Source organism: Protomyctophum parallelum (assembly GCF_964188405.1).
Source record: "Protomyctophum parallelum genome assembly, chromosome: 11".
NCBI classification, from domain to species: Eukaryota; Metazoa; Chordata; class Actinopteri; order Myctophiformes; family Myctophidae; genus Protomyctophum; species Protomyctophum parallelum.
This window is the reverse complement of record NC_139707.1, coordinates 23056822-23084700: the sequence shown is the minus strand read 5'-3', so window position 1 is coordinate 23084700 and position 27879 is coordinate 23056822. Positions and strand designations below refer to the sequence as shown.

The following is a 27879-nucleotide window of genomic DNA, read 5'->3' as shown; positions in this document are numbered from 1 at the left end:
TTCAGTCGGGTTCCGTAGAGTTCAGTTCGATGTCCAGCCCAGCACGGTTCCCGTTCAGTCGGGTTCCGTAGTGTTCAGTTCGATGTCCAGCCCAGCACGGTTCCCGTTCAGTCGGGTTCCGTAGTCCAGGACAGGTGCAGGTGTAAAAGGACCTGTAACTGAACGCACTTTTCCGTGCCAGCCCTCCATCTGCAGATGTTTAGAAAAAGCAGACTATTTCTATTCCAAAGCAAGTTGTGTGACGTTTCCACGGCTGTCTTCGGGTAAACCCCCTGGTTCTGAACACGGCGACGTAACCAATGCATAGAACAACAATTCCCAGGCTCCTTCCTGTTTTGCATTTCCAACATGCAACACACAGCTGTTTTGTCTTTCCATCCTGTTACTGATAATGTCTTTCTTTCTGTTTGTTTGTAACAATCCTGCAGGGCAATTAGTAGAGGTATTTATGTCTTTTGTCGTGAGAGTGTTGGTGTGTGTATCTATATGTGTGTTTGTCTGCATGTTGAGTGTGAGTGTGAACATGTGGTGCCAGCCGCGTCTCTCTGTATGCGCGCGTGTGCACATCGCTGCGGTTATACGCGCGTGGTGGAGTGTGTGTGCGCGGCGATGTGCGTGTGCGGCAAGTGCGTATTGCTGTACGGACTGTGGTGCGTGTATCCTTGGTGAGGGTGGCCCAGCCTCATCGCCGCCACCGAACCCGGGGTCATGGGGGTCATGGGGGTGGCCGGAGTGACCGGGTGCGACCCTGGGGTGACGGGTAGCGACCCAGGGGTAAGGGAGGTCATGAGGGGCACGTCGTCGGGAGATCGGCGCAGCGTCAGGGTGTAATCGGGCGGGCAGGTGAGGCGCACGGTGTCCAGCGTGCTGTAGATGTCCTGGGTGTCGAGGCCGTCCAGCGCGTCCAGCGTGTCCAGGGTGTGGTGGTGGTGGGCGTTGTTCCTCTCGTCTGCTGAGGCAGCGTCACACTCCAACTGCTTCACCTGCATGGAGCCATGCACCAGGACAAGGATTCATGGATGGATGGATGGAGGGATGGATGGATGAGTAGAGGTATTCACAGATGGATGGATGGATGAGTAGAGACATTCATGGATGGATGGAAGGAAGGTTGGATGGTTAGACCGAAAAGAAGATGGATTGAAGGATGGATGATGGCGAATAAAATAATGGATGATGATGTGGGTGGGGTGGCAGGTGGACAGAGAATGGATGATGGTGTGGGTGGCAGGTGGACAGAGAATGGATGATGGTGTGGGTGGGGTGGCGGATCGATAAATGGACGAGAAAGATCAAGAGTTAGGAGGTTTTTGTCAAAGCATTTTTGAATACTTTCCATTGCTTCAATATTGTTTTAACCAACACACAGATGAAAAGCGTGTTCAATATTATTGAGTTTGGATGTATTAAAAAAAATGGATTTAGGTGGTTTCTTCCAGACAGCAACGATTATATAACATCAGGTTAAGGTAAGAAAATGGTTGATCCGGAATAGTCCTTTAAGCGGACTCATTACATTCCACTGTTGCCTTGGGTCACAGGAACAACACCCTTTGTGACAGCGGCCGTGTCAGTGGAGGGCCAGTCAGAGCATACAGTATGCATGCTGTGTGACAGCCGTTCTCTCAGGTGTGTGCTTTTACTTGACAAAGAGTTAAAATCACACTCATTATGCACAGCGGCGCCGTGCCGCTCAAGAACAACAACACAAGTGCTTTATTCTTCTGTCAGACAGGTAATCAGACATGACAGGACACTGGATTATACATGAGACAAATACTAACCGTAAAAAAAAAAGAATGCGGAGCATATAGAGTCATATGCATGCACACACACGAGTGCCTGTTGAGTGTCGCATTGCAATGGATCAATCTAATCCACTTCAACTGTTTCTCAAGCATCTCGACAGGAGGTCACGCTGACCTTCAATTGCATCATGAGCCGGTTTGACTTCGGTACAACCCATACATTTTAAGCAAGTAGCTTAAATATAGTGAATTTCACGGCAGGTATTTAACCCATTAAAACCGGGAAGCATCTGTGTCCTTTTAGATTTGAGCTACAGTATAGCAACATATGTTTTAAAGAAAATTCTTAACCGATTCCATGCCACCATTGACTCTGGCGCTGTGGCACCAGTGCCAACAGAATGCACGAAAAAGGCTGCGAAGAAGACCCTCTGAACCGGAAGTAGTAATCGCCCATTTTCGAGCCACCGCCGATCACCTTCGCTAGCGTCAGAACAAGCGCTAATATGCTAACCGGGACGTCGAGATTTTTTTTTATTGAGCTCCTAACATTGTACCTCACCTCATATCACCTCAATCTGAGCCTCAATTCAGAGAAAAACGCAGCTAAAGATTGCTCGTGCATGTATGTGCATGAGTTTTTCGATTTCAATGACGTCCCACCATTGAAGCAAGATAAATATAAATATAATAGGCAAATAAATATATCATTGGCACGAAAACATTTGAGAACTACTGATTTAGAAGGCATCCCACTACCAGAATCAGAGAGGCAACGTAGCTGTGTGCGTCAGCTCATCGCGGGCTGACCAGCACTCCACCTGCTTAGCCACAGACTCCAAATTAGCCACAGACTCTTCAACACTTCTCTGTCTAGGCTTATTATCCTGACCTCAATGTCTTCACATATTGTACAGTAACAGTTAATATGAAACGCATTATTCAGGCACATTTGAGCCACCTCTTTTGACCATTAGGCCCACTCTACGCAACGCCACAGGTTTCTGCGTTACGCCAAAGGCCAGTCAAGCTTCTAGTTTCTAGTTTGTAGAATTGGTCTCGGGTCTTAATGCCACGTAGCACATAGCCTTAATATATTAAAATTCAGCAAGTAGGCATTTACGCGCGCACACGCACGCGCACACGCACACACACACACACACACACACACACACACACACACACACACACACACACACACACACTTTCTTGCTCTTGTGCATACAAATTAGCCATCAGCTGTCTCCATGGATGAAAGCAAAATAAAATCTCACGACTGAAAAGGTTTGTATGACCAATCCTAATGTGCGCCGTTTCCTAAACAATGAACACAACATGGAACATACTAACATTATGATGTTTTAGTAATATTGCTCCTGCTGTTCTACATACAATACTGTACAGCCAACCATGTGAAGAAATCACAGACTGAGGCTAACCTTTGCTCTTATACGAAATATCAGAGACTATTTACGATTTTATGGAAGATGCTTCTGAACATACAGTATGTGCCCATTTGTCTCAATCATGACATCACCCAAATCCTCCCTTACATACACTTAAAAATACACACGCACGCACGCACACACACACACACACACACACACACACACACACACACACACACACACACACACACACACACACACACACACACACACACACAGACAAGACAGAAAGACAGACAGACAAGACAGAAAGACAGAAAGACAGACAGACACTAAACATGCCTCACCTGTAGCGACATAAGCCCCTCCCCCTGCAGATGAGCAGCAACATCTGCGGGTGTGATGTCACGTCTCGGCGGGAGCGGGCGTGGCCTGCGGTGCTCCAGACGCCGCTTGTCCTTCTTGTAGAGCAGCGCGGCGAACGCCAGGATGTTCAGGAACAGCAGCGACGCTCCCACCGCGATGGTCACCGACAGCTCCGTGGAGTAGTCCTCGTTGGGGACGCGCACGCCGTTCTCCCCTCCCTGGTCCAGCGAAGGCTCGGGGGGCTGCGGCGTGCCCCCGCCGTTCGACCCCGGGTGCCGCGTGCTGCTCGGGGGCCAGCCCTTGGCCAGGCGCTTGGTGTAGGAGTAAGGGGTGTCGTCCTGAGGGTTGGGACTGTGGGTGAAGGAGGACACCGACTGGAGGAGCTCGTTGACGTGATGCAAGTGGGGCACAAGCTGGAGCCAGAAGGAGATCTTGGTGGCTCTGTAGTGGTCCCTGACGCGAGGCTTGAGGCCAATGTGAAGATACAGCTGCTCCTTGGGTGTGTACTTAGACCAGGCCACTTCTTCAAAGCGGTTAGGCTTTGTGTGGATGAACTTGGTGTCTTGCGGTACAGGCTGGTTTGGATCTCTGTAGTTAAAGAGAGAGAGACAGCGGGGGTCATGTGTTGCCCATTACAGAGTGTAGACTGTGTGTAGGACCTGTTGTTTTCCCTCACATTATACCAGTCGTAAGTAGTTAACATTAACAAACGGGAGTCTGAGGAGGATTTATTATGGAAAGATTATGGTTTGTTCAACCAGAGTTGTCTGGATGAACTAAAGCTCATTGGGATAAAAACTAGCTTTTATATTAGAATCTTGCCAGACCTATAAATATACACTTCCACATTCACATGCGGGCGAACACAAAGTGACACAGAGATATAGAACAGTGTGTTGGTTAGGATTACTGAGGAGAGACTCGTGAACGGGGAGTAGAGAAATGCCAGCACACAGTAGAAAGAAATAACGAGGGGCAGAAAGAAAAGCATCAATCCTCATTTGAAAAGGATAAAAGCTGTTTCCAAAAGACTGAAATCCTTAAGGATGGCACTCAAATCCCTGACAATGACGACAGACATGTATTTCAGTATGTTTATAGGATAATTTCAGTGAAAGGGAAATACACAGCAGGACATTCTCAGACTTGGTACTTACATGCTAACGCAGAAACAACACAAGCAAACGAACAAACAAACAGCCGAGGAAATTCATGGACAGCCCGGTGCATCACAGGAACAAGGACATATATTGCAGAAGGAGGAGAGGACACTGGAGCAGCACGGATATTTTAAGCCTTTTTATTAGGTGCTAGTCTACAAAAATGACTAACATTTCGACCTATGCGTCTCATCAGAGGGACCGCATAGGTCGAAACCTTAGTCGTTTTTGTATGATAATAATAATAATAATAAAACTTTATTTGTATAGCACCTTTCATGACATGAAATGCAGCTCAAAGTGCTTTACAGAACAATGGAGAATAAAAGAAAAGCAAGGCAACGACATTAAAAAACAAGCAGTAATGCAATACAGTGAGGACATGAATAACAAAAAATAAAAGATCAATTAAAAGCAATGTTGTAGAAGTGGGTCTTGAGCTGAGCTTTAAAAATGTCTACAGAGGCTGCCTGACGAAGGTACAGTGGGAGCTTGTTCCATACCGACGGCCCGTAGAAGCAAAAAGCTGCTTCCCCGTATTTTTTAGTTGCCATTTTTTTAGGCAAAGCGAGCAGGCCAGCAGTGGAAAACCTTAGGGGGCGGTTTGGGACATATTTAGGCAGGCAGTCATGTAGGTAGGAAGGTGCGAGACCATTGAGAGCTTTATAGACAAGTAAAATAATTTTAAAATCAATCCTAAAAACAACCGGAAGCCAGTGCAGTGATGCCAAAACTGGAGTAATATGTTCTCTCATCTTAGTTCTAGTTAAAACTCTGGCTGCTGCATTTTGGACAAGTTGTAATCTGTCAGTTGTTTTCTTAGGCAGTCCTGAAAAAAGTGCATTGCCGTAATCAAGCCGAGAAAAAACAAAGGCGTGGATTAGCGTTTTTGCATCGTCCAAGGACAAATAGGCTCTGATTCGTGCAATATTTCTAAGGTGAAAAAAGGCAATCTTGGTAACATGATTAATATGTGAATTAAAATTCAAATCAGAATCAATAATAACCCCCAGGTTCTTTACTGTACTGTTACTTTCTACAGTCAGGTTGCCAAGTCTGCTTATTATTGATTTTTTCTGCTCACTAGAACCGATTATGAGAACTTCTGTCTTATCCTCATTTAGCTTGAGAAAGTTCTCACTCATCCAAAATTTGATGCTAGACAGACAGGTCAACAGCGGGTCTAAAGCACAGGGATCATCTGGAGCCACAGAAAGATATAGTTGGGTATCATCAGCATAGAAATGAAAATTGACTCCGTGATTGGTAATGAGTTCGCCCAATGGCAGAACTGATGTCGTGTTTGACTGAGTCAAACTCGGCTAGATTGACAAAGTAACTTCTGTTTGATAGGTAGGAGGAAAACCAGGACAGGGCCGTACCAGACAGGCCTATCCAGTGCTCCAGACGCTGTATTAAAATTGAATGATCAATTGTGTCAAATGCAGCCGTTAGATCTAGAAGTAAGAGAACGGATACATGTTTCTTGTCAGCAGACACCCTAAGATCATTCATTACTTTTACAAGTGCTGTTTCTGTGCTGTGACCTTTCCTAAAGCCAGATTGGAATTTGTTGTGCACATTATTGTTCTGTAGAAACACATCCAATTGATGAAAGATGCATTTTTCTAAAACCTTGCCCAGAAAGGGTAGATTTGAAATGGGTCGATAGTTACCCAAAACAGAGGGATCAAGATTGTGTTTCTTGAGTAGGGGCCTGATTGTAGAGAGCTGTTTACAATTTTTAGGATATCTCCAATCACACTGTCTAAGACCTCTTTGAGAAAGGTGGTGGGAATTGTATCCAATGAACAGGAGGATGATGTCATCTGTGATATGGTTTTGCGGAGTTCGTCTTCATCAATTGCGCAGAACGATAATAGGCTCCCCCTGGAGAGATCTACCCTGGGACCATTAGCTGCTGTTTGAAGGTTTGCGCTAGCAGCAACACCATTCATAATATCAGCTCTAATGTTAAAAAATCTGTTATCGAAAAAGCATGCAAACTCATTACACTTAGCTTCAGAGGCCGGGAAAGACTGCTTGTACGACTGGGGGGGGGGGGGGGGGGGTTAAAAATCGTTCAACGGTAGAGAATAGGACTCTGGCATTTTTCTTGTTCTCATTAATAATGCCAGAGAAATATGCCTGCCTTGCTAGACGCAAGGCTTTGTTATAGGCGACTGTTGACTTTTTAAGAATCTCTAGGTGGATGGCGAGTTTGTTTTTTCTCCAAGCTCGCTCAGCTCTACGACATTCTTGCTTCAGTGAGCGTGTATGCTCATTTATCCAGGGTGTTACTCTGGTGTTATGTTTCTTTTTTGTTTTCAAAGGAGCCACTATATCAAGAGCTGACTCTAGTCTAAGATTAAAAATTTGAACCATATCATTCACTGGGGGAGTAACGGGCAGGGGGGGCCCCAGATGACGAGAGAACTCGTCGGCTGCAGAAGAGCTAAAAAAACGCTTTTTTATGGTATATTCAGTGATGTTTTTCTCTAGATCAGAGACAGTCATATTAAAACACAGCAAAAAGTGGTCTGATAGCTCAGGCCTTTCAATAGTCCTTTCCACAGTGATGTTCAGCCCTCTAGAAATCACCAGGTCCAGAGTGTGCCCATGTTTATGTGTAGGCCCAACAACATGTTGGATAAACTCAAAGGAGTGCAGTAACTCTAAGAAACCCATAGCCACAGCATCTGTAGCATCATCCAGGTGAAGATGAGATAAGAGTTCTGTCATAGTTAGTGGAGCAGATAGATAAAAGTTCTGATATTTCTGTTAGAAATATTGCTTTACTGCATTTTGGCGGGCGATAAATGCTAATCATTGGCATAGAAGATTGACCATGTAGTATAGTGGCCTGGTATTCAAAGGATGTAAAGCTGCCAAGGGTCAGAGCCTTGAATTTTAACGTGTCTGAAAAAAATATTGCCAGTCCACCTCCTTTCTTAGCCTCGCGAACAGAGTGAATGAAACTGTAGTTTGCGGGACAGGCTGGCGCTAGGAGAACAGCTCCATCCGAGCCAAGCCATGTCTCTGTTAGAAAGATTATATCTAGCTTCTCTTTACAGATTATATCATTTACAGAGGAGGACTTATTTGTTGATGACCTGATGTTAAACAAGGCAAGGTTAAGCTTGTTATCACATTTTTGGGGGCTGTGATGCCTGTGAGGTACAGTAACCAAACAGCTTTCTATCTCCAGACCACTCCTTGTGTTGGACACTCTATTTGAAATAACAGTAGAAATGTTGTGAACCTCAACCTGTGCAGTGATTGAAACACCAGGCTTTCTAGAAGCATGGGGTCCATACATGTTTGTTGCTGCGCATAATGGACCCTGCTCATATCAGTTATCAAATGTATTTTCTAGGCTATCTGGAGCTGGGCTTGACATATGGGACGCCGTCAGTCGGTGACATCTTCTGGCAAGGGGGGTCGACTTTATTCCAATGTTTATCAGGTCCACCATGCTCGGGGTGAATGAGAGGAGATATATTGGTGAGGGAGTTAGAAATTCTTCCACTCGACTGTCATTGAAGGACCTCTCGGCGGCCTCAGTATCTTCTCCACCAGGGGACGCTGTGACTTCATGCTCTGTGATTTCTTCTCCACCAGGGGATGCTGTGACTTCATGCTCTGAGATTTCTTCTCCACCAGGGGACACTGTGGCTTCATGCTCTGTGATTTTTTTCTCCACCAGGGGATGCTGTGACTTCATGCTCTGTGGTTTCTTCTCCACCAGGGGACGCCGTGACTTCATGCTCTGAGACTTTTTCTCCACCAGGGGGCGCTGTGACTTCACGCTCTGTGAGTTTTTCTCCACCGGGGGGCGCTGTGACTCCACGCTCTGTGCGTTTTTCTCCACCAGGGGGCGCTGTGACTCCACGCTCTGTGCGTTTTCCTCCACCAGGGGGCGCTGTGACTTCATGCTCTGGGAGTTTTTCTCCCCCAGGGGGCGCTGTGACTTCACACTCTGAGTTTCCTCCACCAGGGAGCGCTGTGACTTCACGCTCTGTGAGTTTTTCTCCACCAGGGGGCGCTGTGACTCCACACTGTGCGTTTTCCTCCACCAGGGGGCGCTGTGACTTCATCCTCTGTGAGTTTTTCTCCCCCAGGGGGCGCTGTGACTTCACGCTCTGTGAATTTTTCTCCCCCAGGGGGCGCTGTGACTCCACGCTCTGTGCGTTTTCCTCCACCAGGGAGCGCTGTGACTTCACGCTCTGTGAGTTTTTCTCCACCAGGGGGCGCTGTGACTCCACGCTCTGTGCGTTTTCCTCCACCAGGGGGCGCTGTGACTTCATGCTCTGTGAGTTTTTCTCCCCCAGGGGGCGCTGTGACTCCACGCTCTGTGCGTTTTCCTCCACCAGGGGGCGCGATGACTTCACACTCTGTGAGTTTTCCTCCACCAGGGGGCGCTGTGACTCTACGCTCTGTGCGTTTTCCTCCACCAGGGGGTGCTGTGTTTTCTCCCCCAGGGGGCGCTGTGACCCCACGCTCTGTGCGTTTTGCCACAATATTATCTGTTTTGGCTAGGGCGCTATCTCTTGATTCTCTGTCCTTGGAATTCATGTTGTGGGCTATATAGCTAGCTATGTGCCACGTACCCAGTCACAGGAGGTAAAAAAAAGGGTATTTTGAAGTAAGCAAAAACTTCTATCTAAAGAACAAAAACATTCCCATCGGTTTACAAGTATCTAGGATCCACTTGTAGAGATAAAAAATAAAAATAAAGCATGGATATCAGTTGAGGAATGCAAGCATAGGCGAGAGCGGCGAAGTGTCCTCACTGTACGAGGAGCAGAGGTTTCTTTGAGTATTTTCTGTTTACTAAACTGTTGAAGAGACCCCCCTGTTACTGAACAAACACTCCATAGCAACTGCTATAATACAGTGTATTAAAAAAAAAAAGGAATGACAAAACAACACCCTTTAAATGAACACTTTTACAGTGTGGCTGCAAAACTGAGAATATTTCGCTTGCATGGTAAGGCATCCACTTAATGCATGATCTTTTTTTACTTTTTCCAAAGTTTTAAGAACAGTTTGAATACTGGCCTAATTCTGTCCGTAGAGAAATACTATGGCTCTTTGGAGATTTAGACCTGCACGTCTAGACTACAAATGTCTTGCTAAATCAAAAGAGGTCTCAGTGGAGAGAGTGGGAGTCTCTATTGGAGTAATTACTAGTAATTACGTACAAGTACAATTATCTTCTAAATTATATAGCATGATATTGGCCACAGTTATCAGGGTAAATTATCAGTTTTGTAAAATGCTTTATATGTCTTTATTCCTTTACAGGATCTTTCTCATGATCTTGCAGCATTGATGGGCAAATTGACTTCCACGTTCAAAAGTCTGCAAAGCGTTTAAAGATTAGAAGCTGTTCTACATGTAACCAACCGTTGAAGAGGAGATTAAAAGACAATGGGAGGGTAAAGACAATAGAGAAGAACAGAATTGAATAAACAGAATATGAGAACATAGTACTTTGAATAATGATGGCCACTAACCTAGAATGGGTTTCTCATTGCCTTATAAAGATTATTTAGCAAAACAAACAATCTGACAGAATTTTGAATTGAGATTGATATGAGCATTTAACCTTATATATTTCACAGTTGGTTCATAAATAAAAATTTCAGTCAGAAATTGGATACAGCAGCTAGATGTAGTAATCCATCCTTTTCCAATGAGCTCGTTATTTTTTGGTGTAGGCCTATGGTGTAAACCCAGGGATATTTACCCTCCAATGCTGCATCTTCATCTTTCCTCATTCTGAAAACTCAACTCCCTTTAGTTTCTTAAAAAGCCACTTATCTGTGGAGAGATGTCTTAAGGCTAATCTCTAGCTACAGCAATCACCTCAGTCCTATCTTGAAGGTAAATTTGAATAGCTTCTCTTCATAATCCCTGGCAATGACTACGCTTGCACATATATGAATATTCTGATGGTTTTACCATGTATTAGTCCAACAAATTGACAATAAACGAAGCACCATGGAGCAAGACCAAAATTAAAAGAAATACATTTCCCAAGAAGCCAGAAATCAAAGGATGTGGAATAATTACTGATATTTTGGTTAGCGGAAATAATTGATAATGATTGAGTCTCCACTCCTTTTGGGGTATTTTTGTCGCTGTACATTTGACCATGAAATTGAACTATCTTAACTATTAGGAGCAGTGGGCACTATACACCATATTGACACGGCGGCCATTTGCTATATATCTATAAATGCACCACGTCTCTGTGTGTATGTCTGTAATCCACGTAACTCGAGAATCGTTCGTCACACAGACTTCAAATTTGACACACACGTGACGTTCTACACCACCACAGGGAGTGCAGTGCCCGGTGTCGAGTCCATCGGATGGCCAGTTGTCCTCCAGAACCAGCACTAAAGCCTCTGCCCAGGTTCTGGACAGGGCCCAAATTAGCCCACCCATAGATCTCCATATATGGAGCTGGCCTGTTTTGACATCACAATATTGTTCTGACATCACAATGACATGCAACCTCGCATTTGACACACCCATGCAGTCTCTGGACAGGGCCCAAATTAGCCCACCCATAGATATCCATACTGGAGCTGACCTGCACTTCATGGGCATGCCTGACACATAACTCCATATATAGGAATAAAGGACACTGAGAGACAGGTACAGAAATACAGAAATTGCTCATCTCTGGAGCTGGCCTGTTCTGACATCACAATAATGTTCTGACATCACAATGACGTGCAACCTCGCATTTGACACACCCAGGCTCTGGACAGGGCCCAAATTAGCCCAACCATATGTCTTCATAATATTTATGGCGAATATATATGGAGCTGGTCTGCAAAGGGACACAGACAGATGGGTGGAGCGGGTACTTCTCTGACACGGGTACAATGGGTATTGCATAGACGGGTGGGGCATGGATCTCCAACTTCCATCGTTACCAACCCGGTGCTCTACAGCCGGACACTGGGCACCACGTTCCATGTGTATGTACGTCTGTAATCCACGTAACTCGAGAACCGTTCGCCCCACCAACTTCAAATTTGACACACACGTTCCACACCACCACAGGGAGTGCAGTGCCTGGCCTTGAGTAGGTGGGGTACACTGTTGTCCAGAACCAGCACAAAAGCCTCTGCCCGGGCTCTGGACAGTGCCCAAATTAGCCAATTGATCACACCTGATCACCCCTAGATCTCCATATATGGAGTGGCCTGTTCTGACATCACAATGATGTTCTGACATCTGCATAGACAGACTCCATATTTGGGCGAATCAGGGGGGAAACCAGGGGGCAAACCAGGAGGCGAATCATGGGAAAATCCAGGTGACAAATCAGGGGACAAACCAGGAGGCGAATCAGGGGACAATCCAGGGGACAAACCAGGAGGCGAATCAGGGGACAATCCAGGGGACAAATCAGGGAACAAACCAGGAGGCGAATCAGGGGACAAACCAGGAGGCGAATCAGGGGACAAACCAGGAGGCGAATCAGAGGACAAACCAGGGGTCAGACCAGGGGGTGAATCAGGACGGGACCTTCTGATTGCCAGACAGGCTCTCTACTGTAAAATGATAATGTAAAGGGATATTTCACTTTCAAACGTGTTTCAAATGTTTGGGGTCATTTTAATGTCTAATCAAGCTTTTGTGAACACCCCAGACAGTTTTTAAGTTGCTTGATTCAGTATTTAGACATAAATTCCAATTTTCCATTTTTTTATAATTCTTTGGGAAAATGAAAAGAAAAAAAAACTGATAAAACAAAAGAAACATGAAACAAGTAATTGAAAAAACAGTCTCCTCGTGCATTATAAGGACAATGACAATATCAGCCACCAGAAACAAGGACAGGTCTTTTCAATGAATCTAACATGGTTAAAATGGAGTTTGTATAGGAAGGGGACGTCACGTGTCTGGTAAAATTAATACCAAAAGTCTAAATACTCAATCAAGAAACTTAAAGGACAACTTTAGTTTTTCTCATCCAAGGTTCATGTTTTAGGTTGTTATTAGAGAAAGTAAAATATGAGTGTCATTTGTTTTTCATTTGCTGCTTTCTTTCGTTTTAGGGATTTCAGCTATTTTTCACAGGGGGGCGGGGGCATTCGAACATGGGGCTAAATATGTATTTCTTTACACAATTTTATAGTATTTTTTAGATGACCCCAGGAAATTACATCTGGCCACAAAAGATCACAGGATCTACTGAATGTGAAGGGGGTGACAAACTGACATATACAACACAGTATGGCAGCCCCCTATAGTAACTGTCCTGACTGAAATGTCCCTTCCCAGTGGTCATGTTGTCATGCACATATTCACCCTTTACGGGGGGTTGGGGGAGCTTGGGCCAAGATATGTGTTGGGCCGCCGCCCATGGGCATTCAAATGCTAATAAGGTGGCCTTTGTTCTGCTGCCAGGTAGAGAGTATAAATGTTGCATACAGTACAGTACAGGATTTATTTCCATTTGACTACGATGATGAAGCCACCTCCAGCCAAGAAGAGATTCGTCCAGTCCATGCTACAATTCGTCACCGCCGGCTAAAACACACCCTAACTAGTCCTTAATATCTACGGAAAACCCACCAATAAGCCCTTATCCAACACAAATTAACACATTTTTCTCAAGCCGCACAATTTCACTGGAGCGCAGCGCTTATATGCACGCAGACAGCACATGATACAGGCCTACGCATGTCCCGTCCCAAACACTGAGGACAGTGAGGAGGTAAAGTAAACTTGTTTATAATGTGGCATAGTATGCCGCAGTAGTATAGCCGCAACAGTATAGCCGCAACAGTCCCAATGGCCCTTGCGCAAAAAGTTGATATCTAACTTTGGATATAATCAGCCAAATCTCAACCGATTGGTATAATTCCAAATGGTATACACTCAATGAAATTTATATTTTCCATTTTTCATGGGTGTATAAGTCATAGAGCCAGAGAAAGGAGAGATATGGTAGGGTATAAGCACTAAGCCCTGTTAGCCATGCAGCCTATATGTTTCATGAGCTGTGGTGGCTTGCACTCTCTCAATTAGGGATTTAGTGGTTAATTTCACTGATGTGTACAACCTTTATTCAAACAGTTGCAAATGTATTAATTAAAAGACTGAGCATGTATGTTTGATATAAGGCCAAACCTCAAAGAATATATTCAGAGTATACTCTTCATTAGCAAACTGTAAATAAAGTACCAAACGAAAAGAAAAAAACTTGTTTTTCCCTGCGGGGGGGGGGGGGGGGGGGGGGGGGGCGTGGCTGGGGGGGGGGGGCTGCACCCACCGCCGTTATAGGAACCTGACGCCTCTGGTAACCCCCTTCACATTCAGTCCTGTGATCTTTTGTGGCCAGATGTAATTTCATGGGGTCTAGTAGGACTATAGTAAATAAGAAAAAAATAAATCGCTATAAAATTGTGTACAAAATAAACATATTTAGCCCCGCCCCCCTGTCAAAAATAGCTAAAACGAAAGAAAGCAGCAGATGAAAAACAATTAACACTCATCTTTTACTTTCCCTAATAAAAACCTAAAACATGAACCTTGGTTGAAAAAAAAAACTAAAATTGTCCTGTAAAAAGGACTGAATGAAAATGTTTGAAAGTGAAATATCCCTTTAATGTTACAGATGTTTACGGATGACACACATTCAACAATAAACCACTCACTCTACTGACATGGGCAATCAAGCTTTGATAAAGGGTCCCGTTTGCTGTGCATTGCCAATAGTGAAACGTATCTTTTTTCTTTTGATAGCATGCCAGATTATAGTCTTGCTCTCTTCATTATTTCTACCTTTGGAAGATTGACTGAAAATTCAAGCCTGATTTCTCCAAAATTCCAAAAGGAACATGCTGTCTAGTAAAAGGCAGGTCTTTCAATAATATAACCACTTTTCGAACAATGGTTATGGTTCCATTATAATAAATGACACTCATTTAATGTTTTAGTTATACAGTGCAGTTTAATAGTCTGTCTTAGACTAGGGATGTGCATGACTGACCAAAATCAAATTAGAAACTTGGTTCTGGAGAACTTTTTTAAGGTTCAACATAAAATAACGCAATGGCCATTTCCTGTATACCGGTAGTAGCATTACTATATATTTCAGTTTAACAAAAAAGAAAAAATAATTACATTTATAAATAACAAATTAATTTGTGGCTTAAAGGTATATTCAGTGATTTCACTTAATTCAAATATCACTTATTTTTTTGTTTTGTTGTGATAATCCTCCCTACTATAGAGTGTTCTGGCCATATAAGGAGTTCCTCCCTGTCCCCAGTTAACCCCTGGGGGTCAAAAAACCTTAGGTTTCGTTTTTGACTCTCTATCCTGATTGGACGAAAGGCTGGGTCCCACAGCCAAAAACGAAAGCTAAGGTTTTTTGAGTGAAATCACTGAATATACCTTTAAGTTTCTGCAGTGGTTTGAGGTTTCTTCCATTTGAAAAGGATGTTCTTTAGAAAATAATACTTTCCTTTTTAATTCAAGTAATATAGAAAATAATATTTTCATGTGAACCTTTATGACGTCCAGTGAGAGCACGCATGAAGCACTTCTGTTCAATGTTGGTCCAAGTGTTTGAAAGAGCCCTATGCTTTTCTGTGAAATTCTGTCTGAAAGAGTCCTATGCTTTTTTGTCTGAAAGAGCCCTATGTCACAATATGAGGCAGGGGAGAGGCAAAGTATTGGAAATGCAGAAGGTTTATTACCAAAATCCAAGAGCAAACAGGAACACGAGGCGAACGAGAACTAGAAATACTCTGGGAGTTCACTAGGATCAAACACAAGTGACATACAACAGACAAATCAACACAGGGATTGGCTGGGAGACTAACAGGACACAGGTGGAGAACACTACACTAATCACAGGGTTAGACAAGGCAGGTACACATGGGCAACACAGGAAACCAAGAGACACTAGATACTACAAAATAAAAGCTCAATGCTTTTCTGTCTGAAAGAGCCCTATGCTTTTCTGTCTGAAAGAGCCCTATGCTTTTCTGTCTGAAAGAGCCCTATGCTTTTCTGTCTGAAAGAGCCCTATGCTTTTCTGGGCATAGAGGGGCGGAACAAAATAGCGCTAGAAACCAACGGCGACTTCTTATTGGTTCACCAACCTATGAGCCCGCCTCCCCTCCCACCGCTTACCTCCACTCCGCAGTAGAACGAGAAAAAACCCACAAAAAGCTAAGGAATAAAAACATTTTCTTCCTTTTAAAACAAAACGCCTGCGGTTTCCGAGGCTAGTCCACGTGGGACGCTTCCATGGAAATCAACGTGTGGAGTTGAACCACTCACCCAGTCTTGGCAAAGTTGGTCCAGTAGGTCATCACTACTGCGCTCAGCATGACGTCGTTCTTAGAGAAGTTACAGTTGAACAGATCAGTAGGTCCCACCATCGGCACTCCAAACACATAGGGCACCTGCACGCACGCACGCACGCACACATGCACGTGCACACACACACACACACACACACACACACACACACACACACACACACACACACACACACACACACACAAGCACACAAGCACGCAAGCACACACACGCACAAGAGAGAGAGAGAGCAGAGAAGCTGGTCAATACAGTGTTTACTTTCGTATTAAATATTATTGAATCACACAACATCTATCAGGTTTGTTCACTGTAGCAGTGGATATGCTAATACACTGAACAGCCTCCTAACCATATCTGCACAAAGATTAATTCCACAAGGATTTGAAATATTTCATCACTTGGATGGCTTGATTTGACTCCATAAGCACTTGTCACAGTACCAGTATTAAACTGAGCTAAACTAAATCAACTTCTTTATTTATTTTAGTAATCTCTGAGATATTTCTTGTTACATAATCGGGGATTGTATTTATATATATATTATATTATAACATGGTTATGTTTATATATATATATATATATAATATATAGTGTACAGCGATTATGGGAATACGGTTACATTGTACAGAGTGCTGATCGACATTTTCAGTCCCAGGTTTGGTCTGCTGTGGTGCTTGGAGAAACATCCACCTTCTGCCTGCCCACCTCGTCACCGTGAGCCAATCCACGATCAGAGGGCCAGCCTGGGGAAGGATACTTAACCGCAGCTGTGACGTGCGATCAGTGGCAGTGTGGCTCAAGGCTCATACATAGTCTGGATTTACGGTGGTGGGGTGACCACCGAACTACAACATGACGTCACGAGCCGCGGTGAAGTGCAAACCACCACCACCGCTCCAGCCCTTCTCTCTGTTTTTACTCACCACCGCTCAACGTTATTTCAGCTCCGGTGGTCAGCTCACCACCGGAGCGGTGGTCACCTTACCACCGAAAATCCAGACTATGAATAGGCCTTCAGTCGATCATACTGAGTGCACACTGTCCAGAGGAGCTGTGAAAAGCTCTAAACTGGGTATAAATGTAGGCCAGGGTCTTTACCTGTGTGGGGAGCGCCCTGGGCCTTTATCTGTCTTAAAGTTACAACTGATTATAATTATATATATATAGAGATATAATATATAATGTATATGGAGTATGGGAGCGTGCTTTTTGTAAACCTTTGTTAGGCAGTAGTTAGCGTAGACAGTTTAGGTAGTTTGATCCTGTGTAACATTTCATTTCATTTGTTGGTTAGAGTTAGGTAAGAGGGTGCATGTGGTACTTAGAATAGGGATAGATAGTTTTGATTGTTTCTTTTAGTTGCCCCATATAGCCTGTTTTTGCTTTGTATTGGATTCATTGTGTTTATTATATATACTTTGTCACAGTAACGTGGAATAAATAATTCACGTGCCAGCCATGTTGCATCCCTTTATTCACCCACACACACACACCTAATATCACACCCAGCTGGGCTGAATTATTAATCCAACTCATCAATTATTCTATTTTGCTAGGCAGCAGCACTTTAATCTTTTTATATATACACCCTCTCTCAGCACGATGATGGCGAGGGAGCGTGTATGTAATCTACCCATCTATCCAAGCATTCATTTGTCCATCTGTCACTGCCAGCGTGTCACGGACGTACCTCGTCTCCGTGAGCCGAGTCGGCCCAGGGGGGCGTGGCGTCACTCTGGCAGTGGTGGTAGAAGGAGTAGAAGTAGGTGGGCGAGCCGTACTGGGCGTGGAGGTCAGCCGTGGCCACCGCCGGTGCCACCCACTGATGATCGGTGAAGAGCGCCACCAGAGTCTTCCGACGCGTCTCTGCGTTGTCCCGGTCGGCCCAGTCCGTGTACATGAACCTTTATTTAGGGGATCAATTTAGTCGGCTGGCCAGTCAACTAACAAATCAATGGATCTTACTAATCAATCTATCAATCTATAATTTCAAATAGAAAATCAAGGAGCTTTACATGTGAGTACACTACACACACATTATGTAACACACACACACACACCTTATGCTTTCTCTCAGAGTGTCCCGGCCCTCTGGGTATCCGTACAAACTATCCACAAAGTCTGATACTGCGAAGTCAAAGTCCTCGGCCGTGACGCCATCCTCCGAGTCCACGATGCCTTCCACAAACTTCACGCCTTCCCCCTGGTTAACTCCCAGCATCACGTCGTAGTTGAGGAACTCCCCCTGCTCCATCAGAATCTGGGGGTCGTCTGGTATCACGTCACCGTCGATCACCGGGGCGAACGCTGTGTGATACTTGGCCGGCGGAACGTTCTGCTCCACAAGTTCGCGGTAACTCCGCCCCTGGAGGCAGGCGACCAGTTGGGTGCTGTCGTCGATGCCACAGCCCACTCTCTCTCCGAGCTGCCGGGCGTATTTACTGGGCTGGTAGTTGACGGCCCAGCTGGCTAAAGCGCTGCCACTCTGGATGATGGCCCTGTGGAACAGGTCTGTGGACACACATGAGCAGACATATGAATATACAGATACATTGATGCATTTGTCCACACATGGCTGCACAAGTGCACATGCATAAATATGCAAACGTTCATGGACGCGCACACTTACGCACGAGCACATTTATGGACGCATGCGCATATACATTGTGCACACACAGATAGATACGTTATGCACAGATACACACATAAATGCCATAATGTCATAAATGCACTGGAATATTAGGCTGCACACACATGCATGCACACGTGTATGTATGCACACCGACACGCATGACTGCCACATTTGGATGCATACACTCTCATAGACAATGCAGCACTCATACAACGAATAAAAAGCATTTGGAACACACAGTGAAGTAGTATTTATTATGTTGGGTCTGGGTAATAATAGGCCAGGCTTAAGGGTCAAGGTTAGGTTAGTCAATCAGGATTTAAAGTTCAACATTCTTATAGCGATCAGCTCAGAGTACTTTGGGTGAGTGTGCAAGCTTATTAATATTCCTTATTAAGAAAATCAATTACCGGGGATAAAACTGAATCACTGAACACCTATAAAAGTCCCATACTCCTAAATGTCAGATTTATGGCCTTAAACTGCCAAAAGCCTTTCTACACAGCTTTCCCAAAAAAGGAACAGCAGTGGCTAGTTTAGAGAAGCATGCTTGTGGCTAAAGGTTCCTGGTTTAATCCCCCAGACGATGGGTACTAGGAAAGGTTCCTGGTTTAATCCCCCAGACGCTGGGTACTAGGAAAGGTTCCTGGTTTAATCCCCCAGACGCTGGGTACTAGGAAAGGTTCCTGGTTTAATCCCCCAGACGCTGGGTACTAGGAAAGGTTCCTGGTTTAATCCCTTAGACGCTGGGTACTAGGAAAGGTTCCTGGTTTAATCCCCCAGACGCTGGGTACTAGGAAAGGTTCCTGGTTTAATCCCCCAGACGCTGGGTACTAGGAAAGGTTCCTGGTTTAATCCCCCAGACGCTGGGTACTAGGAAAGGTTCCTGGTTTAATCCCCCAGACGCTGGGTACTAGGAAAGTGTGACACTCACTCCTTCCTCCTTACCCACTTTTCCACTGAAACAGTGCTGTCACTGAGCAAGGCACTAATGCCGACAGTTGAGCTGCTCATTGGAAAACAGTATAAGACTGTATGTATTATGAAAATTTCAGTTCAGTCAGATAACTCACGCAATAATACATATACAATAATGACCCCCCCATGGTGAACAGGAATAGCAGAGCCCACCAGTGGTGCTGGGGTGGTGGTGGGAGAAAAACAACAGCAGGAATACATGCAAAGGAAGGACAGGAAAAGTAAAACACCATAGGCTGGTAAGAGTTTTAATGCCTAGCCATTACCCTCAGAGTAGTGGGACAAGGTGAGCAGGCTGACACAGGAGGCTCCAGCCCCTGAGCCAAATACAGTGACCCTGTCTGGGTCTCCTCCGAAGGCGGCAATGTTCTCCTTCACCCAGCGCAGGGCCTGGATCTGGTCCAACAGCCCATAATTACCCTTCGCTGCCTGGTCGCCGGTACTCAGGAACCCTGCAGGTAGACAAGAAGAGATGTGTTAACTATCATCATAATGGATATTATGCAGAGCAACAGACAGTGGTGGAAACTTTATAAAAAGAGTCTTATAAATGGTCTTGTATAGGCTTGAGCAAGACCCCTGAGGTCCATGAAACCTATTTCCAAATGGATGTATGTACAGCGTTTGACTACGTCTTGCTGGCTATGAGTTACCATTTTCATCTGTTTTGACTGCAGCAAAAAACATTGAGGGGATGGAATTTGTAACATCAAATATAGAAAGCATTCCCACCCGTTAACATTGGCAATGAAGGGGGGGAGTTCATTGCTCTCTCTCTCTTTCCCCCCCAACAAATATATTGTTAGATCACCATAAATCAACCAGTGTGCATGCACACGTGAGCATACCTGAGCACTCAGCACTCAGAACTATGGGCCGCATTACTGCCATATTCCCTGTACAGCTCAAGTCTCTCTGGGAGCTTGAGAATATAATTACCCATAAAACAATAATAATTTAATAAAGGATTCTAATATCAGTATCTCATTAGCAGTAGCTCATTTCTCTCTAGCTCCTCTGAATACTGCTACTCAACACATACCGGTATAATGAACAAGGAAGGAATGCATGATATACATCACCGTTAAAACAATGTATTCTATCAATTGCATGCAATCTTCTAAGACGCCAAAACAAAATCACATCATCTGCAAATTAGATTGTAATGAGAGTGTCAGGTTTGCAGTAAGGGCCAGTGTTGTCCCTGGACCAAACTAAGCCCATGCCCATTTTCCCATAGCCAGGTATGACCTATTTTCGTTTATTTTAAGTTTTATATAGTTTGGGTTCATATACGCTCACCTTGCTGTCATGCCTCAAGGATTAGGACGATGATGACGATGCAGAGAGGGATGAGGAACAGGACAATGAGGCTGTCACTGCTTTTGTTCTTGATGATGACAATGATGCTACTGGTGATGATAATGGTGGTGACTGGTGATGATGATCATGATGATGATATGGTGATGATAATTCTACTGAAATTGCATATAAGTAAAAGCTTTAAAAAAAATAGAAGAATAAGCTCTATGCACAAAAGCAATATTGGAAAGAAATTGGGCCTTCCTTACTTCCTTCACAGGTATTACCAATGATACTAATGTAGGATCTGTTCCATTTAGTGTAGTCAGTGGTTCTCAAACATTTTAATTTCAACGACCCCATAACTGTACACATTTGTACACTCTCAGAGTTAAACATCTGTAATGGCCATTTGGTACCCCCTCAAGGAACAATGAGGGTCCCTGCACCCCAGATTTGAGACCCACTGGTGTAGCAGAGACTTCCTAGTGAGGTAACATGGACAATATCAGCACCCTGACTCTGGGTTTGACCTGAATGGAACAGAGCCTTCGTTAGTATCATAGAACATCGCAGTCCCACCCCCGACGAGCGAGAGAATTTCCCATTCATTTTTCCCATAGACGTTTCAAAAAGTATTTATTTAAAGACCTGTAAGCCTCGGACAAAGCCATCAATTACAATAAACACAATTGTTTGGGCCAAACAAATAATTAGAAAGAAGAAGAAAAGGGCAGGGTACAACACTTTTTTTTGTTTGGCCCAAAGAAAATTGTTTATTGTCATGATTTGTCAGCAGCCGAGTTGGCTTTGTCCAAGGCTTATAGGTCTTTAAATAAATACTTTTGGAAACGTCTATGGGAAAATTAGACGTTTCCCATTAAACGAAATGGGAAAAAACGTCTATGGGAAAATGAATTCTCTTCCGGGCCGCTTGTTGTTCTGAAAGGGGGCGGGACCACGACGCTCTATAGGTAACAACTATGAAGGAAGTGAGGCCAAATGTCTTTCCAATATGGCTGCTGTGCATTGAGCCTATTGATCTGGGATCACTGGTCAGCTCAGGTGATTGTATAATGACTATGACTATGACTAAGTATTTATGTCATTACTCACAGTAGAATATTTGTGGTTTTACACACATCCTCACATTTGACTTCATGAACAATAAACTTCTAGTATGGATAACTTGATATACCTGGGCCGATGCAACATTTTAAACATGGTCCTAAAAGATCATTTCACAATTCAAGTGCATGCATGAACTACCGGGCCATGATCCAGTACAGATAACAATATAACTTCCGTCGTCTTGCACCAGGGTTTTCTGCAAGTAATTTCATTGTAAAGTCGTAAAGTTAAAGCTAATGAGAGCCAGGAAGAAGCCAGAACACTGATAGCACTTAATACGTTCAAGCCTTGAGCTTTTTATACAGTACCTGTCAAGAATTGGGAAATATACAGGAAAATCTGATTTTCACTGTTCAGACAGCCATGAAAAAGATCTGAGTTACAGATGTGAAGAGGATCACGTTTAATGTAAAACCAGCTTATGGTGACTCATTCCCTCAAGGGACATTCAAATGTATCCTCTCATTAAACAAAGCCTATCAAATTGCACTCACACACATTTGTCATTCAAGAATATAGGTGGAATGTATTGTTATTGTGGAGGAGAAATATTTGATAACATTAATTGGCCATGCATTTGGCTTCTTGGATGGGGTTTATAGTCCCTATGGCATGAAATGCATTAATAAAAGCGGATGGAATATCCGGTTAGTTTATTCCACTGCTCTGCAAAACGTTTTCTATTAAACAGATACAATACTCTCTGGAGACAAATTTAGCTTACATTGTCACCATTGTACTCAATAAAATACATTTTGAAGTACCAAAACAGTGGTTGGATGTTTGTTTTCATGTGGTTTTTTGCTTAATCTTAAAAAAAGAGATTCTAGAGGCACATAATACTTTCTTTATTGAATTGATCCGGCAACTATAGTCCTAGAGGACCAACTAAAATTAAAACGCCAAAATTGGATCGCTAACGTCTCTAACATCATGTGACAGCAGCACTGTAATTCTATTTCACTTTTATTGCAACTTTGGCCTACAGCATGACTGACTTTGCAATATACATTATGAACTCATATCCATCAAAACAAACTGGAGTCATTTGTGTGACTCTATCAAGTCTTCTATGCAGCTGACTTGCTTGTAAATCAAATTCCAAGAATCAATAAAGGTATCAGTCAACCACAAAGTGTTAATAAACTGTCAGCAAAACATTAAGAAGATAAATAAAGGTAACTCAGTCAGAAAAAACACAAAATCTGTATTATCATTAACAATCTTGTTTGATCTCATTGATAATTGAGCACTGTAAAACATTTCCTCTAAAATATATTTTAATATAAAACTGGTATTATAAAACATTCTATTGCTTGATTCTGATTGGCGGAGTCCCATTGTAAAATACACACTGTGCTTCTGTGCATTTTAATAGCAACTTCCTTGTTGGGCAAGCAGTTGCGCAGACTACTTTCTTGTAGTGAAAGTTATTAACACTTAGGGTGCCATTTTGAAGATCCATTTTACAATGGGGTAATACATAAATTGCACTCGCTCTGCGCACAATCGAATTATGAAAGGCATATCGGCCTGTGTTGAACGCACACACATATGGCATACGGCGTACCTGAATATTTTAGCATTGTGGGAGTGTCCATATGTTAATTATTTTCGCTTTGCGCAATTTGCTATTAAGCCCCTTGACCTAAAAACACTCAGCGCATAACGATTAGACGTGGGTCTGACCACCTCATAAACGCAAAAAGCACTGTTTGATTTTACACTTGAGCAGCTCTGGGAGGCTGCTGGAGTGTTGCCATGTCTGTTTATTATAAGCGGCTTCTTTTTCTGTAAAGTTGCTTGTAAATATTGGTAGTTGTACTAGTTGTGGTTGCTTTTCTTGTTTCTAAAGTGGTTATTTGGGCTTTTCTCCTAATGTTGTTTAAACCAGTGATCCTCACACAGCACATTCCCATCCCCAGATGAATGCATTTGCCCAACTAAGGACGGCTAATCAAAAAATTAAATTAAAAATTTCCAAGATTACTTTTGAAAATAGCAGATCTATACCAGCTCACAATGCATCACATTCATTCATTAAAACTATGATTGCAGGGGGATATATAATGATCATTATAACAATGTGCAAGAACATTTAAAAAGAAGGAAGAACTTTATATTTGTGGACAATCAAAATATGTTTTTTTATTTTAATGTGGTGTCATTAAAAATAATCTGGATATGGCAGACTCACTATCTAGAAAATAAAAACATGACACTTCATTTAAAATAGGTTACAGACCCCTGTTATATGCGCTTATTTTTATAGACCTATTTACTTGTTTCTATGAGACATGGCAACAGCCTCTTTTTGTCATTTTCTTGTAAAATGTTGAGATTAGAAACGGCCATAATTCTTTCATTTCTCAACCTTAAAAATAAATAAAAACATCTCCATAATCCTTGGGAAGTTTGCTTTCATATGCTGTATCACACCCGATTCAAATCTTCTTCAATAAAATGCTACGAGCGAAGACCATATACCATCGGGGCCACAGGCACAGCATTAAGCAGCAGCATTCAACTCATTCCTTCATCATGACTTGAATGAAATAAAATATAATAAACGTTATTTTTAGGAATGTTGAAAAAAGTTGAAAATCGACTCGATTATCGACTCATGCCTCCCGCGACTCAAAACGTATGAGTCGAAAAATCGTTTTTATTTGTATTATTATTTTTTCAGTCAGTCAGTGCCGCTCGTTGCATGCAAGTTTACTTTGAGCAGAGCGCTGTGGACCCCATCGTCCAAGGGTGTGTGCGTGTGTGTGTGGTGGGGGGTGGTATCTTAGCAACACTGAATGATCTGTCCCATTGGTCGTGTACTCGTATCATGAGCCAATGGCTGCAGCTCTGAGCTTCCCAGACCCAGCTCATCTACACATGCCGTAAAGTGAGCTGACAGCCACAGGTCTGCTCTGTTCTGAGCGGTGAGCGCTCTTCTCTTCTCGAGTTCTCGTGAAGAAAGCAGGATAGAGTTGTCAAATAAATCCCGCCGTCATTTATACTGTATTTATTATCCGACCCGACATTAAAATACGGAACAACGTGCGTCTCGTATCAGTTCATTACTCTTGACAGGCTGCAGACACTTGAGAGTTGGGACTAGCGGCTAGCCGATAGCGCCGCTGCTCCTTCAGTTTCGTTGTTTACAAAATAAAGTTTATTTTTTATTATTGGGATTTGATCATTGTGCAAATTCTAAACATATGGATGCAGCTGCAGAAGTTGTGTTGCTTAAAGGAATGCATAGTTGCGTTCTCCTCAACTGCTGCGCAGCAACAAAAAAATATAAAAATAATGAAGAAAAAAAAGGAAAAAAGTCGTTCGACTCGTCGATTTTTGGCCTCGATTCGTCGATTGGCCAAATATGAGTCGTTTGGCATCCCTAGTTATTTTACTGGTGTTTTTCAATAGAAACTAATTATTTTGAGGCATAAAGGTGACAGCATGCAGTGCAATAGGAATAATTAACCCAAATGTGACAGAAGTCATGTCATGTCTTCTATGGTGCCAGCCTGAAGAAATGTAATACCACGATCCCCAAAGTGCGCATTCCGTATGTGACATCAGCTGACTGGTAAAGAGAATAGTACGGACATGTTGATTGGGTACGTCTCAAACACGCCTTAAACACTCCCATGACTAATTCAAGGCCGTTTTGCGCACTCCACGGGGTGTCGAAAGCGCTTCTTAACATGCTTAAAATTGCGATATGACTTTCCACACGCCCCCAGCTCATAAAACTGTAATATTATATGTCATATTATATGAATTGCTTAATGGAGCCCTAACAGCGCTAGCATTTATTGACAAATTATGATATAATTGACGCCATTCCATTTTTCCCTGTTCAGCTCATATTTTGAAGAGCCACACCGGATGTTGTGAACTTATGTTGGGTTGTGAGACGATGCTGTATCGTTCCATGTTTGCCGCGGATGCTGCTTTAACATGATGCAGAAGGATCGCATCGTCTGCTCTGGGCCCTGGAATAAACCTTGTTTTGACCAAAAATGCCATCTGGGACAAGGAATAGGAGATACAGGCGATTGAAAGAAACAGATAGAATAGATTTTAATGACGCGATCCTGTGTTATTGAGAGCACCAGCTAGCAACCCGTTGCTAACGTAAGTAGCATTATGACTTGATCGATCAAAAGCGCTATAAAAGCGCAATTGCCATTAATCTACGGCAATGGTGTTGAGGGTTTTATTAAATAATGAGCTTTAATTGACGTAGATCTAGGCCAATGGCGGTATAAGTGATAAAAATGTTTAATTGGGTTATGTTATGTGCCTGTCATATTTGGTAACGAATTACGCTCCACATCATGATACGCCCCTTAGCTGTCAAAATAAAACCACAGCCTTTAATGCTTTATACTAGGAATAGGAATGCACGCACAATGTTGATTTTTTTCCTCCACTGCTTACTGACCTACCGTAATAGACTGAAATGACAAATCTTCAGGCCCTTACGGCCCCCATACTTTTTCCATGATTGGCCGTCCCAACATCTATCAGAATTCCACTGTTTTACCCTCACTGCAATACGTTCAGTTCACCAGATGTATGTCCTAAAAGAATATGAGGGCGAGCTGCCATCAAGAAAGGCATGGGCTTTACAATCCTGTTGGTTGAGCGTCCGTTCATTATTTGTTGTCCATGAACCCATCAGCAACCATAAAGAGATTCATCACAATCAGGTGATATATCAATGATCGTGTCGGTAAACAATAAAACCTGAAGCAGTTCAGCACAATTTTGCTGTACAGTAGGTCAGTGGTTATCGCATGGAGCTAACCCTACCAAGTATAGACGTTCCTTTCCCTACACAGCAGGTAGAACAGCACAAAATGAACACAGCCAGGGTTAGAGGCAGTGTGTGTGTGTGTGTGTGTGTGTGTGTGTGTGTGTGTGTGTGTGTGTGTGTGTGTGTGTGTGTGTGTGTGTGTGTGTGTGTGTGTGTGTGTGTGTGTGTGTGTGTGTGTGTGTGTGTTGTGTGTGTTTGTGCGTGCGTGTGTGTGCGCCAAATGGGGTATGGAATATAATATAGTGTAAATATTATACATTACCCAGTACTCCTAGGCGGTAGTTGAGGGTTATGACAATAACGTTGCCATAGCTCGCTAGCACACTGCCGTCCATCATGTTCCCTGTGCCTTCCGTGTATGAACCGCCGTGAACATACACCATTACTGGACGCTGGCCTCCTTCCTCATGGATGTCTGGGGAGCGAAAAGAGAGGAATGGAAGTGATGGATGAGAGGATGGGTGTGGTGGAGAACAGAAGGTATAGGGGAGAGAAAGGATTGGATTGAAAGACAGAGACAGATGAACTTCAGATAGGGTTTCCTTTTTAAACAGTAGAATATGTTGCGGGCTGAAACTGAACTCCTCATACAGTAATAGTGAGAGTGTTGTGCCATATACAGTATATACTCTATATAATAGGCTATATATGCGGCAGCGGTATTATTTGTATATGTATGTCCACATACTATGCATGTGTGCGAAGTGTGAACGAATACAGTAATCTCACATCTCTCACAATTCCTTTCATAGAAAGAAGCAGAATCCTGTTGATAAGTTGACAGGTGGCACCGTGTCAGTGCTGGTGTGTGAGCGCGAGATGTTTGTGTGTGTGTGTGTGTGTGTGTGTGTGTGTGTGAATAGACTTGTTCACACATCCACTCACCTTCCTCTGTGGGAACGTATATATTGAGGTAGAGACAGTCCTCGCTCTGGTGAGTGAGATACGTCGCCGCTATGTCCAGGTTCGCCGTGAGCCAGGACGGCAT

The 27879-nt window shown here is 43.5% G+C and overlaps 1 protein-coding gene across 1 annotated transcript; it reads right to left on the bottom strand.

Moving 5' to 3' along the window:
* Positions 1-219: 219 nt before the first annotated feature.
* On the bottom strand, positions 220-27879 carry LOC310866857 (neuroligin-4, X-linked-like; the record flags this gene model as incomplete). Its single annotated transcript, XM_083776625.1, has 8 exons — positions 220-983; positions 3496-4090; positions 15988-16112; positions 17720-17933; positions 18090-18540; positions 19906-20091; positions 27154-27306; positions 27777-27879. 8 exons carry the CDS (start codon positions 27877-27879, stop codon positions 576-578), a joined length of 2235 nt encoding a protein of 744 aa, XP_083632751.1. The 3' UTR covers positions 220-575.